At 40.7% G+C, this 14,363-nt stretch overlaps 1 protein-coding gene across 1 annotated transcript in view; it reads left to right on the forward strand.

Annotated features, from left to right (window-relative positions):
• Positions 1-3,986: 3,986 nt before the first annotated feature.
• Positions 3,987-14,363, forward strand: part of LOC102295614 (BAH and coiled-coil domain-containing protein 1) — a 62,134-nt gene continuing 51,757 nt past the window's right edge. The window contains 2 exon segments of the mRNA XM_042226372.1: positions 3,987-4,280; positions 7,247-7,570. Of these exon segments, the coding sequence (XP_042082306.1) occupies positions 7,399-7,570 (172 nt within the window). The 5' untranslated portion in view covers positions 3,987-4,280; positions 7,247-7,398.

Consider the following 14,363-nt stretch of genomic DNA (forward strand, 5'->3'; position numbering starts at 1 on the left):
AGACATTTGATCTACAGCTGATGGATAAGTGTGTGTCTGCGTGGAGGTTTGTGGATGTACATTCTGTGCATTGGCTGTAGACACCTTCAGTAAGCTTTTGTTTACAATCATAGGTAATATGATGGAAATGAGCATGTCCTTTTGTTTTTTTGCAAGAATAACATCTATATTTTTTATTAGTGTGGTAAAACCAGAGTTCTCTCCTTGAAGTGAAGACAGGACCACATAGAGGGCGGTTTTAAATAGAGTCCAGTCCTAGTAGGCTTCTGGTTTTGCCATATGCCACTACAATTCACAGTTATTAGCACTAGCACCTTACAAGCACACAAGTATGCAGATACACACACGGCCCCACACACACACACTCATAGGTCATAGGTCATTTGTTGTCAACCATCTCTGTATTATTTCAGGCTACATGCTGTTTAAAGGCTTAACTTGGCCAAAGTAGAAACATGAAAGCGACCCCCAGTAATAAATTCATTCAGGGATGAATCTCATTGTTTTAGGTTAAACTCAATACACTACGATTTTGGAATATGTGTCTAAATTGTAAGAAAATTGGATTAAAATTGCCTAGATGACTTTTAATCTCTGATTCATGTAAAGTTTTCTTGCTTTCTTTTTTTCCCCCTTCGCCAAATTTACCTGGTACAGATATTCTCTAAACGTGGAATCCATATAACGCTCAAAATACCCCGGATGTACGGCTGCTTGGAATATTGCTGGGTATTTTATTGTGGAACTAAAATCATATGGACATTTTTCCCCTTTCCCTAATATCCAAGGGCCCTTTATCCGTGTATAGATGTGGGTGGGAGGCTACAGACTGTCAATCATTAATGCTTCATTGATCAAGGACAATCCCCGTCGTAAAAACGGTCTCTCTCTCTCGCTCTCTTTTTTTTCTGCAGAAATCTCTCACTCCGCATTAATTATCACTATGTCTGTTGTGTGTGGGCGTGCGTGCACACGCGCGTATTAGCGTGTGTGCTCCTGTGTGCAACTAAGCACCCTTTTGAATATTTCGCATTGCACGCACTCACTTGAGAAGGGCTCATGATGAGATGAAATTCCAGCACCTTCTGCTAAAATACAAGTTAGTATTCAAGCAATGTGGCCGAGCGTTTGTGAAATCTCACACAGGGCAGTGCACACACAACTCGAAAGAAGAAAGAAAGGGGGGGAAATGCATTAGCCAAGTCCATCTTAACGTAGGGCATATTTTGATTTTTAACAATTGAGGGCTGAGGTATACAGGCTCTCTGAAGTGAAGTGACACCAAACCAGCCTGGGATTTTCTTTTTGCTCAAAAATATATAAATTACTCGCTTTTTCTTTTCTTTTTCTTTTTTTGGCTATCCATTTAAAAATAAGATTCTTAGATGGATGTCTAACACACACACGCGCGCACACATAATTTACCATAAACCTTTATTTTTGCCTTGAATAGCTGTCCCTAAATTCCCTTAAGTCTACCTTTTTAAAACCGCACACACACATTAAAAAAATTCCAATTAATAAAAGAATAATTACAGTTATTAGTCATCATCCATACATTGCCAAATAAGAAAAAAATAAACTAGGGCAGTTCGCTTTTTTATTATTCAAAATAAATACCACATTAAAAAATAAATAAATAAAATAAAACACGTCTTCAGTAATATTTCAACCCACATTTGCAGCGAGGCAGGCAGGATCAAGAGTATTTTCAGTAAATCCTTGAGTCAACAAGCTATTGCTGGAATAGTAACAAGGGACATGCAGGACCGTCGTTTAAAAAAAAAAAGTCAAATATTTTGGCTGCACCAAATTCACGATCGTCTCTCCAGCCTCTCCACATATCCATCCGCTATCTCGCCTCGCTCTCGTATTTTACACCCCGATCTGAATTTACCGAAAGCCAGACAAACAGCATGCGACGCGATCATCCGATTAACTCCAAGTAAATTTCCTGCAAACAAATCACGCTGGATTTCCCCCCATTTTTATATCATCAGCAGCAGCAGCAGGAGCACGTTGACCGGACTACGACAAACCTCATGCAGCCACACTTTAAAGCGCTGAAAGACTCCATGCAGGTTTTCTTCTCCATTAAAGCGGACCTCGGCGGGGTGATCCACAACCGGAGCTTTTTTTCTGTTTGTTTGTTTTTTGCTTTTTTTCTTTTTTTTTGGGGGGGGGGGTCTTTTTTTTTCTTTTACCCCCCTTTTCCAGCGCCCTCACGTGCAGCCTATAACCCGAATCGTTTCGTGGCTCGTTTCACTTGTTTTCATTACTTTTCATAAAGCCCCGGCATCGCTAGTCGGCATTTACACGAAAACTAACCTCCATTATTTTAAATATCCAACACATAATTTCCCCCTCTCTGCAGTATTCCCTTTGATTCACGCTTGACTCATATGGCTTCAGGGCCAATAGGGGTCCGCCTTTGGGGCGCCTTAAAACCGTTCCTTCTTATCCCCCCTTTCATCATCTAACCCGGGACGCCTTGAAACTGCAGGGCCAGTTATTGCCTTTTTTTCCCTCCCGGACAGCCCAATGCGGACTGGCCAACAGCCAATCAGAGTCTTGTTTACATTCTGTGACTGACAATGCTCTGTCCTCGTGCCAGCCAATCAGAAGCAAGCATACAATAGGGGATTCATTTGTAAACATTTAAAATAATGCAGTAACCAATCCATAGTAATAGCACTGCGTGGATAAAATTGGGGAATATATCTTATCTCCATGATTCCGCATGGAGATAAGATAAATTCGTCTTGCGAGCATTGGTCAGAAATGCTGTAATGGCTGTAAAGAAGGGGAAAAGTAGAAGTACACGTGTTTATATGTATCCCCATGGATGAACGCCTTGAATTGCTAACAACATTTTAAAAGATATGGGCTATTAATCTATAATCTATAAGTAGTCTGCTTGTACTTGGTGTTGCAATGTTTTGTTTTCAAAACTGCATTTGTGAATAAAAACGGTATTATTTTATTGATTATTTAAACACTATATATTCTAGCGATGAAAAGACTGCTCAGATGGTTTGTAGGCAAAGATCCCTTGTTTAGCTTTAAATAAGTAATTAAAAAAACAAAAACAATTAAATTTAACATCTTCAATAGGGGGTGTCAAACATAAGGCCTGAGGATCAGATTTAGCTCTGCAAAGACTCCAATCCGGCTCCCTGTACAGCTTTAGAAAGTTGTGCAAAAATTTGGAACGTTTAACTGTATTTTTATAGGTTTGATTATTGATTAAGACCCCCAACCCCCACTGCCATCCACACTAGACCAAAGTAAAAGGACGTTTTCTATGAATGAAAGAAAGCTTTGTGTTCTAAATGTACAATTACAAGACAGTCTGAGCAATGAACACGTATATCCTTCATTTTCACTGGCCCAGCCCAATTCACATCAAAGTAGGATGTATATGTATATGACATCCATGCTCTACAGAGTACTCTTTTTTCTTCTTTCTCTCTCTCTCTCTCTCTCTCTCTCTCTTGTTTACACACACACACACACACACACACACACACACACACACACACACACACACACACACGTATGTTAAGTGTTTATGCTTTTATGTGGATTATTGCTCATTTGTGGCTTTAGAATTTTGGTAAATGGTTAAAACGACTCTTTTTTTTATTAGTGTCTCTTCCTTAGAATACTTTGGTGCACTGCTATAAATAATTAAATGCACATGAATGTGATATGTGCCGTTTAATTCTTGATTTTATACTATCATCAAGCCGTTCTCTATCTTAGTTTTATCTGCGATAGATTAAAAGCTGTGCTCGTGGTGCACTGCGCTCTATTGTAGCGATTTGTGCATCCAGTGCTTTTAAATCTGGCGCTTTTCACTCCTTTTATCACTGCCAGTCACCACACCATTGGTCTCTGCTGCCAGCCAATCGGAAACCACCCTGTCCGCGGGCGGGCGGCACGAGCTCATTAACATGCAGGCATCCGACCAATGGAAGGATGTGTTTACCCTGCCCTCGAGACGCGAGGTACGCAGTTGCACCGGGAGAGAAACCGCTGCTCGGAGATCCGAGCCGCAATCCAGCCAGGCCGGAAGCCCCGGTCGCACTGCTTCCATAGAGTGAACCAGCAGGCTACTGCACAGCCTCAGATGGAAATAGTCTACTGTAGGATTACACTCTAGCCACATGGTTTATTTCAGATTTTGATTTAAATGGGCGTCGCACTTGGCCTTGCACCTTTCCTCCTTGAATTTTGTGATTTTATAATTTATGGTTATGCAAGGATTTAACATACCAGTAAGTAGTAATTTTATATACCTGATTTTCTTTACTTTTAATAAAACATACCAGGGCCTGTTTCCTCGTAAAATGACAGATGGTGTAGTAAAAATGCAGATTAAAAAAAATGCCAGGCTGTATGTGGCATGCTGTGCATTATAGAGTGCCTTGTTATAATTTCTAAAATAACAAAACAGGATGAGCTGTATCTTCCGAGGAATAAATTGTAATTTTATACCCTACATTTACATTTACATGACATAATCAAGGGCCTATTATTATTATTATTATTATTATTATTATTATGCAATGTAATATTATAAAATGACTACTAATTAACGACTTTACAGCTCTTTTTTATTATCAAGAAGCTTAGCTGTATTATATTTTATGTTTTTATATTTTAGTTTAATTATTTTTTGATTAATTTTAATTTCAGCTATTTAAATAATAATAATAAAATAAAAAATAATATCGTTTGATTAATAGTTTAGAATACTGTGCTTTACCTATTGGTGTGTCTATATTATGGCTGCCAGACTTATAAATTCCTAGCGGAAAATTTGCATACAAAGAGAACGGGAGGAATGTCTTCACACACCCCGGCCGATGTGCACTCCTTGCCGGCCAGCTCAGTCGCGGAGGGCCGCTTGTCTCGCAGCACTATCCGACCTATACCGCGTGATTTGATTAACTATCTGCTTTCCTGCCGTCGACTCGATCTTACAAATGTAATTGACATTTGCTTAATCAATTGTATTATGGTGGTCGATCCTTTGATTTTTTTTCTCCCGTTATTCGAACGATTGTTTGATGCACGATTTCGCAAATTTTAGGCTAAAATAAAAAACAACAACAACAAATAACCACATGCGATTACACGGCAGCAATTACATGCCCGTGCGTATACTTTCGGAATATTTAGAAAGCTGGTAAATGCTCAGTAGTGTTATTCTTACAGGTCTGTTGGCATACAGGGAAGGCTGAACGTAGCAGCATGGCGAGGGGAAGGTAATGGCCGACTGCAAAGCACTTTCTCAGTGTGGAAACAAAGGCAGTCCTCCTGACGGGCGGCCATTCACCTTGGATCGCTTTGCAGCCCAAGAACGCAATCTTCTGCTATCATGAATGCTATAGCAGGGCTTATTTCACGTTTTCGCGTTGAGGATTCACATGCAAGCTCACACATTACCTCAGGAAGGCTCGGTCAATACGATTTTTTTCTTCTTCCCAAGGACCTGCGAATGGAGCGATTTTATTGTTGTTGGTGTGGCATTGGATTGGAGGCTGTAACTGGCAACATGGGGAGATAATGGTGCTGAGAATGAAATAGCTTAAATGATAATATGCCTGCTCTCTATTGGACGTTGTAAAAAAAAATAGTTTTAATTTAATTACATTTTATTTTAGTTATTACATTTATGAAACAGATATAGATTATTATCTTGGCAATCCATTTGTAAAAGCTATTGATGACCTCAGATGGAGAATCTATAATATAAAATGAATCTTTCACTTATATTTTGGAAATTACTAGAGTTGTTTTTGAATCCCCCCCCCACCAACAGCCAGTACTGAAGCACAATATAAGCTTTCCCCTTTTGGGAGACCTGTTAAAATTCGTAATATATATATTTTTTCCCTTTTTTTTTTTTTTTTTTACAGTAAAATACAGTTTATTTTCATTTTGAGAATGGGCCACTTTCCCATCCAGACTAAATATTTCTATTTTTGTGGCATGGCAGAGGATGTAGCCTGTAATGTATTTACTACTCCATTTGATTACCTGACCTGAAATAGGTCAAGGCAGACGAAGACAGTGAGAGTGCAGTTATTCACATGCGCACACACATATACTCACGCGCAGACGCGCGCACGTGCACACACTCGCTCACACACACACTCAGGGAGAGAGGTAGAAAGAGAGGGGGGGGGACGCACACATGCCTTTCAGGAGCTGATGCATCTCTGTTATAAGGCTGTATTCTAAGTATATTATTATTTATTATTATTACTATTAATATTTTCAATACAATTCTTACGATTTGTGTCGAAACTCTGCGAACTGACAGCTCAGACTTCCTCTTCAAATAGTTTATTTTATTGTCATATTTATTAAGAACTGGGATTTTTGTAGCTTGAAAATGCTGCATGATATATTCGCGATTTATGCCACTTAATATCGTTATAGAGCAAAACGGTGCCATGCGTAATGAGAGGTGGATGGAGATTACAGAGGCACAAAAAACGCCATGCATCAACCCGAGACAATAGGACGAGCTAGAGAAGGCAGGCAGCGTTGTTCACCTTGAGATAGGCTGAGTAGGCTTCCATCATTTTTAACCCTCCGAAACAGGACGACACGTTTCCTCTCCCTATCAAAACTACAAAGCGGGAGTAGGGGGGATTGTCAGATTGCCGCAGAAATCACAGTTGATCTAAATCATTATATTGCATGTCATTGTGCTTTTAGAGATGGTGACATCTGGTGACTGCTGACGTGGATGTTGAATAAAATGTTTAGGCTCGACGTAATCTGAGCATTGTAATGCTTTGCATACAACACTGAACATATAGAAACCTAAAATGTGTCACCCTGCTCGACGTGTCTGTGAAATCTGAAGTACTCCCCTCCATATTTAGGCCTGTATCCCAGGCTGATCAATAGAGCCGGAGCTGAACCCGGCTCAGTGGGCTTTCGGGCGCCTCGGTGGTCGTTTGTATCTGCCATGTCTTATTTTCTGTAGTCAGTTTTAAGTCGTAAGGTTTATTTTTTTATTAGCAATATTTTAAATATATATCCTTAGTGTGACAGGAAGGATATTTGAGCAGAAATAAATGAAGCGGTACTAATGATGTGTTTTCTCCCATTTATTTTATAGTACTAGACTGCAGTAATGTTTTGCATCGTGTTAGGCTTATCTTAAATGAGCTTTCCATTTTTTCCATTTACTGAACATGTCTCTGAATTTCTCCACTGACAGAAAAGATGATCGGGGGCTACGTTTTTGGCTGGAGAAGCCTGCGATCGACTGAATGCAACACATAGATACGAGGGAAAGGATTATTATATGGGTTGCATTTGATTTTCCTGACCTGCCCTATCCGGATTTCGGATTACTAAACATTCTTCGGAATGGAAGGACGGGATTTCGCTGCTCCGGCGCACCTCCTTTCTGAGCGGGGCGCCTTGGTGCACCGAGCCGCCTCTCGGATCGCTCCCTCGGGCCACAGCTCTGTGCAGCATGCCGGCCACTTCCCGCCGGGGAAATACTACCCCTCACACATACCAATGGCCCCCCACTCAGGTTAGTCAAACGTATAATGTGTGTGTGTCTCCCACACAGCAATACTGTTTTTCTTTTTCTTTTTTTTCTTTCTCATGTTGTTGTGCCATAAAGCCAGCTGTGCATTTATCAGCCCGAATACAAGACGGTGTCGGGCATGTATATGGAGTCGTACCAAGCTGATTATTTTTGCACAAAAGAGAATAATAGAGGGGGGTTTCTGTTATAAATTATGGGCTGCTCAGGTGTGACTGTTTACAGGAATCCGCTATGCAAATATAAGCTAATAAATCAAGAGAGATTTGATTTACACAAGGCCTTAAACCAGAAATTGTGATTAAGCTGAATCAACATTTATCTCAAAGGTAATGACGACATCTTTGTTAAACAAATAGTCACTTGATAAGATGGGTAAATGCCATGTGTTTAAGAGCTGTTTTAGTTTGCACGTAGGAAGCTGGACAGAGCACAACGACACTGATTTCCTGCTGGCTCGCGAGCTGAATTTAAAATGAGATTTTGTCACTTCACGTTAAATTGTAAAGTGTCACAATGATGCCATCGCTTAACCAAAACCCTTGGCCATACCCAGAGCCATAAGCACGGAATGGATGGATGGATGGATGAGCAGGTCTGCATGGGTTATGGCGTATGAAGGTTATAGGAAGGAAAGCAATACTAATCCTCCTTCTATATTGGGCTTTGAAGTGTCGGGGTGCAAATGTGTTCACAGTGAATGCATCAGGTTTAGCAAGTGACTTGGGTTTCATGTGAACCCAAATGTGAATGTTTTACAAACGGAAGTATGCACATTTGTGTCTGCACAGAAGAGTCCAAAATTTACAACCCTGCAGAATTAACTCCAACAGCTCATATGTTTGTTTTTGTTTTTGTTTTTTTTTAAAGGACAATAAAAGAAAATGATGCACAGTCCCTCCACCCCACAAAACCTTGAAAGTGCTCCTCTTTACACATTTACTTGATTTGTGATCACTTTTTGTGCCCACATTCAGTTTTTTTTTTTAAATTCTCTTCACACATTATTCTGGATTTAATTAAATATATAATGGCAAGAATTCAGTTCAGACAGGAAAAAAAGGATAATATAATTATATTGCACATCTGTTTTAATGGACTGGATCACAAAATGCGTGTTGGCCCTTTTTAGTTTGTCCACCCATGTAAAACAAAAGAGATTTAAATAAGATAAGTCAAAACAGAGGCGTATTGATTGCATCAAACAGCTCCACTTTTGAAAGAATCTTCTTTGAAAATATGTAAATGCAACCCCTAAAAACACATGTTTATGATGCAGCTGAGCAGTCTTGGGTTACTGGCAAGCAAAAAGGCATATTTAAATATTTAAACCCTTTAAAGTTATTTTATATGCCCAAGCCGCTAAAAGTGTAACAACCCGCTCAGTGTCGGTGGTGAAAATTCAGCATGCATGTCATCCCTGACGATAATTATTATTAATTAAAAAAAAAAAATCTGAATTGTTATTTCCTATACTTGTTTGTTTATTTGTGTTTGGGATTTTCTAATAAAGTGTTCTGCTACAGCAGGGCAGGGTTGTAGTAAGTTAACCAGATCCTAACCAAATTCTGCATTCATTTGCAAAAATCCTACTAAACATGAGGCATAATTAGTCATTCAGGAGAATTCATGGGTGCCGTTCACAATTCATCTCTCATCATTCATGTGTGCTTTTGGCAGTAGTGACACACACACACACACACACACACACACACACACACACACACACAGTGCCTGCATCCATATGTCTTTCATTTTTATTTTTTTATTTTCTTACCATTCATTCTTACAGATGTTTTGCTTGAGAGCACGAAGGCTCAGTGCTGGCTACAGAGCACAGGTGCACCCCTCCACCGCCTGCCCCCCAACCATATTTGGTGTACCTTTCGTAGTATTGTGCTACACACACGAAGGCCTAACCTTCCAAATGTCATCACTGTTCAATGAGCAACACAGGTGGTTTATTGTTCTCCTCAGTCTTGTCAGTAGCGCATGGGCGTGACAGCGGCGCGATCTAATATCCTCGTGATCTGCAAAATGATTTTATTCTTTACATTTCAAGTGTTTGATTGAATTAACATAAAAATAATTTGACATAATTTCCAAATCTTCTCTAGCCTCCACTAGGATGACTTTGTTATTGTGCTCTGCTGACGTCCAGCATTTGATTCATTGTTTCAATAATATTTGTAAATGTCAGGCATGCAATGATGCAGATATGTGGATGAGACATGAAGCATAATTTTATATATATATATATATATATATATAATAGCAGCTTGTAAAAATATTGGATTATTTCTGTCAAGACCGCATGTTGCATTTTTTTAGACATTTAAAAAAAAAGAAATATTTGGTGGCAGAACTAGCTTTTAATACCAGCACCTGGATAGAAAGTTCATTAAAACACAATTTAGATGTAAACTCGTGTTGTAAAAGGAAAAAGAAAAAAAGATTTGTACTTATTCTGAATTCTTTTTTAGAAAGAACAACATTATTTTGCAATTTAATTATTTTCATATAGATTTTTTTTCCAGTTTCCCCAAAACATTAAATCAAATCTTACTATGTAAGATTGGTTAAATGCTTGTAGGGTGTCGAACCAAACTGGTTCCAGTTTGTTCATCTTGACAGGGCAGGTCATTAGTGTCCCTTCAAGTGTCCTGTATGCTGGCAACATTAGCACAACTGAGCGTGTTGTTTGCGGAGTGTGTTCAGTTTCTCTTCACTTTACCCCTGGGGACTAACTTGCACACTGGTTCACATGAATACTTTACAAAGAGCATGAATATTTCAGGGTTGATGTAAAAATGCATTCAAAGGCGGGTTTCTGATGTGGCTCCTTGAAAGGGTTCCTCTGACGTTGCGGAGGTATTTATTGCGAGCGCTCCCTTCACCCATTGCTGCTAAAAAAGAGCGATGGCAGTTGCAGCATTCTCCTCTTGCATTGTTCCTAACAGGCTTTTGGAATTTTGAATTTTTTTTCTGGGAAAAAATTCCTTTGTTTTTGGGGGGGTTTTCGGCATGCCACATGCACACTTCTACCCTCTTGTCCACTGAACCATGTTACTTAGAGCCAGTAGAGACTCTGTCAGTTTGCATTTGCCTCTGTCCATCTTCACCTACTACAAGCCAGTCATTTGTAATGCATGTCAGGTGGTCGATTTATAGTTTACACTTGCACTGTGTTCTGGGAATCTGACATTGGAGCAACTTCTCTCTGCCTGTACTTGCTGATACAGTTCGACACAGACCTGTAAACTCCTCTAATGCGATTTAATTTGGCCAGTTCATTTACAAGGACTTTGAAATAGTAATTTTATCTTCTTCTGGCTCCAATGCAGAGTTGGAGACGGTCCTCGCTTGGCTGTGAGGCCAAGATTCAGATGTTGGATAGTGTCAGAGCAGGAGACACAGTGGAGCTGTCTTTACTGCTGGCATTTATGGCTGTGGGCTCATCTTTCAGCCATATTGTTCTGATCAGTGTGCTCTGACTGAGGTGTGGCTGTGTGAAAGCAGCGGGGGGTTCACAGCCTGTCCATGGCTGAGCTCTGCTCTAAACATCCCATGTAATCAAAGGTCATATTTATGCCATCTCACTTAGTCTCCTCTTCCTTTGCATCTGCCCGGCCTCCCTTTCCATAGGCTGTCCTCTGTCTCTTTTTCCCTTCCATTTTTCAGTCTCCTTTCTTTCCAGCAGGAAGACTCTTGTGTCTGGGAAGTAGTGGTCTTCCTGCCACTTCTGTTTTAGCCACCCTCCCTTGCCCCTGGGCCATTGTTGTAGACCACAGCTTTGTGTGTGTTTTACAGCTGCTGTTAAAGATAAAAAACAGCCCCTTCCACCCCCTTTATTGTTTTCTGGTAGGATGTCCCTGTCATTCCCTTGGTTTTTATGTCCTAGTTGGATATCTGAGCAGCGCCCCCCTTCAAAGGTTAGCCATGCTGTCTGGCTTCTCCCATTTTTTTTTTCCAAAGGAGAATAAATAACTTTACTGGGACTTTTATTGAACGTCTCATTGCTGGACTGTCCCATGGGTCTGTGGATGCTGGGAAGAGGCTTCAAAGACAAACACAGGTGTTTGGTGGAGTTAGCAAGGGGCTGGTTACAACCAGGGTCTTTAAAACAATAAACTTCAGCGAGTGAGTGAAGGTTGTTTGTGGGAAAAGAGGTTTCTTCTTCTTGGCCTTGTAGTTCTAGTGTTTTGAACACTCACCGGGTTTGTACCCAGCTCCTGTTTGCCTTTGCCCACTCCCCTTCCTTGTTGACCCCAGACAAGAGCAGCGGCTGGAGTGTGTTTCATGGCCAGTGTAATTATTTAGCAGCACAGCTTCCAGCCTCACTCATCCTGCCACTAGTCTTTTCTCTGGAACTCTAAACCTTTTGGGCTATAGTGACATCTGAGCGAACCTACATTTTGAATATAGTGAGCATTGTATTAAAAGGCTACTTGTACACAGGGGCCACTATAGTTGATGTGCAGTGACAGAGCATGGGTCTTAGGCCAAGTTCTATTTGGCTTTACGCTACGACTCTGCAAAACAGAGTGAGAACCATGGCCTGTTGTTGGGCTCGTTTGTGGATTGTTGTGATATAACACAGTTCAGACATGCTGTCAGTGGAGTCCCCCTGAATAGTGGAGGTGTTGCTTGGCATCCTACACCTGGCTGAAATAGCACCTTGCCCTGTGCAGCTGCCATCTGTCACCTTCCCCTGACACTGCGGCCCCCCCTGGAAATCCAACTGACTGGCAAGGGCAGTCAACTGTCTGTGAAAGGGTAAGCCCCTTACATATTTGCAAATACCTTTGCTTGCAAGAGTAACAAGACTTTAAATGTATCTGTATCATTAAAAAGAATTTTTTTTTACTAATGATTTAAGTGATCATGAAAAAATATTAGCATCTAAATCAGCCACTGAGTGTAATAAATTTAAAGTTCTATTATTTAAATTTTGTTGCTTATCAGCAAAACTGTTCACACAAAGTGAACGCTTTGGGTAGAGAAAAAAAAAGGATCTGACTTTGCAAGAGAATTTTGGTTAACTGGTGTTACCTCAGATACAGGCTCTTGACTCAGTCCGCTACCCAAACCACACCATGTGGCATGATGCCACAGAACCCTTGCCTTGAGCTTGGGGCGTGTACACAGGACAAACACAAAGGAGTCCCATGGGTGACGGTGACTACCAGGGTAATACCTTCCTGTATTGGATTTCAGGGCATTGGATTTCAAAACCCTCTCATGTATTTTTACACTCAATGTGAGGAAGTGAAAAGTTAATTGACGAATCCAACGAAGCCACAATGAACATGCACGCACATATGCATGTACGCAAAAAATAATGAAAATAAAAGTGTTGTTGCCTGCTTAAATAGACTGATAGGTTTGCCCAAAGCCAACCGCTGCTATTTTGTTTGTGATTCAGATCTCTCTCTGCCCCCTCATGCTCCCTCCCTCTCTCTTCTAGTATCAGGCTGCTTCTCATCAGGCAGCCCCAGGCCCACCTCAGCGCATGGCCGTATTGCATGTGACAGCTGTTAGACATTATTAACGGCTCAAGCAGAAAATCCAGATTACAGTTTTTTTAATTCCAATTTTATTATTGTAATCGTTCAGTGAAAAGAACAAAAAACAAAAAACAAAATAGGGGGGCCCTTTTGTTGTTAGCAGATTTGCGGTCAGTGACAATACTGCAAGCACACGAGTGTTATGAATGTGTGTGTGGTTATGTTTGGGTTGGTGGGTGGGTTTGCGTGTGTGTTTGTGTGTCTTGGGGTAGTGTTCTCCAGACAAACCACCCCACCCCACTAGAGCTGAGGCACCCCGTGGTTGGCTGTGAGGCCTAGACAGGTGCATTGTTAACCCTCTAACGTCTGAGCCTGTCTCTGCTGGATCTGATGTTAGTTCTCTGGCAGAATTGAATGCCACTCGGTGCGGCATGTGTAGCAGTCCCAGTTTGTGCTGCATTCACAGGAAACAGCATGCTGCTCTAATGGCGTGTTCTTTCTCCGCACAAATTAGGAGTTTTGAAAATGACAGTTTTTCAGGGTAGCTGTGCAGGCTTCACTTTCTGCTTCAGCACTAACATGTTGTAATGTCTGGATTTTTATTTTGAAACAACGATACAATTCAGCAACTGCTATGGTTTTTCTCTAGAGTTTGTCTTTATTTCCTTCACTTTCTATTTTCTGGATTCTGAGCTTCCCTTACTCAAATGACTGTAATCTATAAATGATAGTGTGCCGCAAACTGGTAGAAAAACTTTACCCACGATTCGAAGTCTGCCAGTGAAGAGAAGCAGGTGTTTGTGATGTACAGTACCATTCAATAAGATGTTCCACTTAGTATATGCAAAAAAGAAAATTGCCATTAAATATACAAGCCGTATGCCTCTGAAGAGTGTGTCAGCCCTTTTGTGAGAAAACAAAGATTAGCATCAGGAATTCCATTTTAATAAGTCTCTTGGGAATATCCAACCAGATGCCAAGTCCTCAATCCAAAAGGGACTTGTTGCACTTTCTGTCTCTCTCGCTCTGTTTTTTCCACCCTCTGTCTTGGTCTCTCTCTCTTGCATGAATATCCTGAGCTCTGCCTGACACTGATCAGAACCCCCCCAAAAACTTCTTCCTCCCCTTCTGCTTTCTGTTCAAATCACTCGTTTTGCACCATAAATTCTCTCATGCCTACACGTTTGTTCTTTGATGATCCATGTCATACCCTTTCTGCTCCTCCCTGAAGCTTCCCCACATCCTCCATTTCCCCCGCCCTTTTCATATTC

Source organism: Haplochromis burtoni, unplaced genomic scaffold (assembly GCF_018398535.1).
Source record: "Haplochromis burtoni strain Fernald_Lab_line unplaced genomic scaffold, NCSU_Asbu1 Contig_209, whole genome shotgun sequence".
Classification (NCBI taxonomy): domain Eukaryota; kingdom Metazoa; phylum Chordata; class Actinopteri; order Cichliformes; family Cichlidae; genus Haplochromis; species Haplochromis burtoni.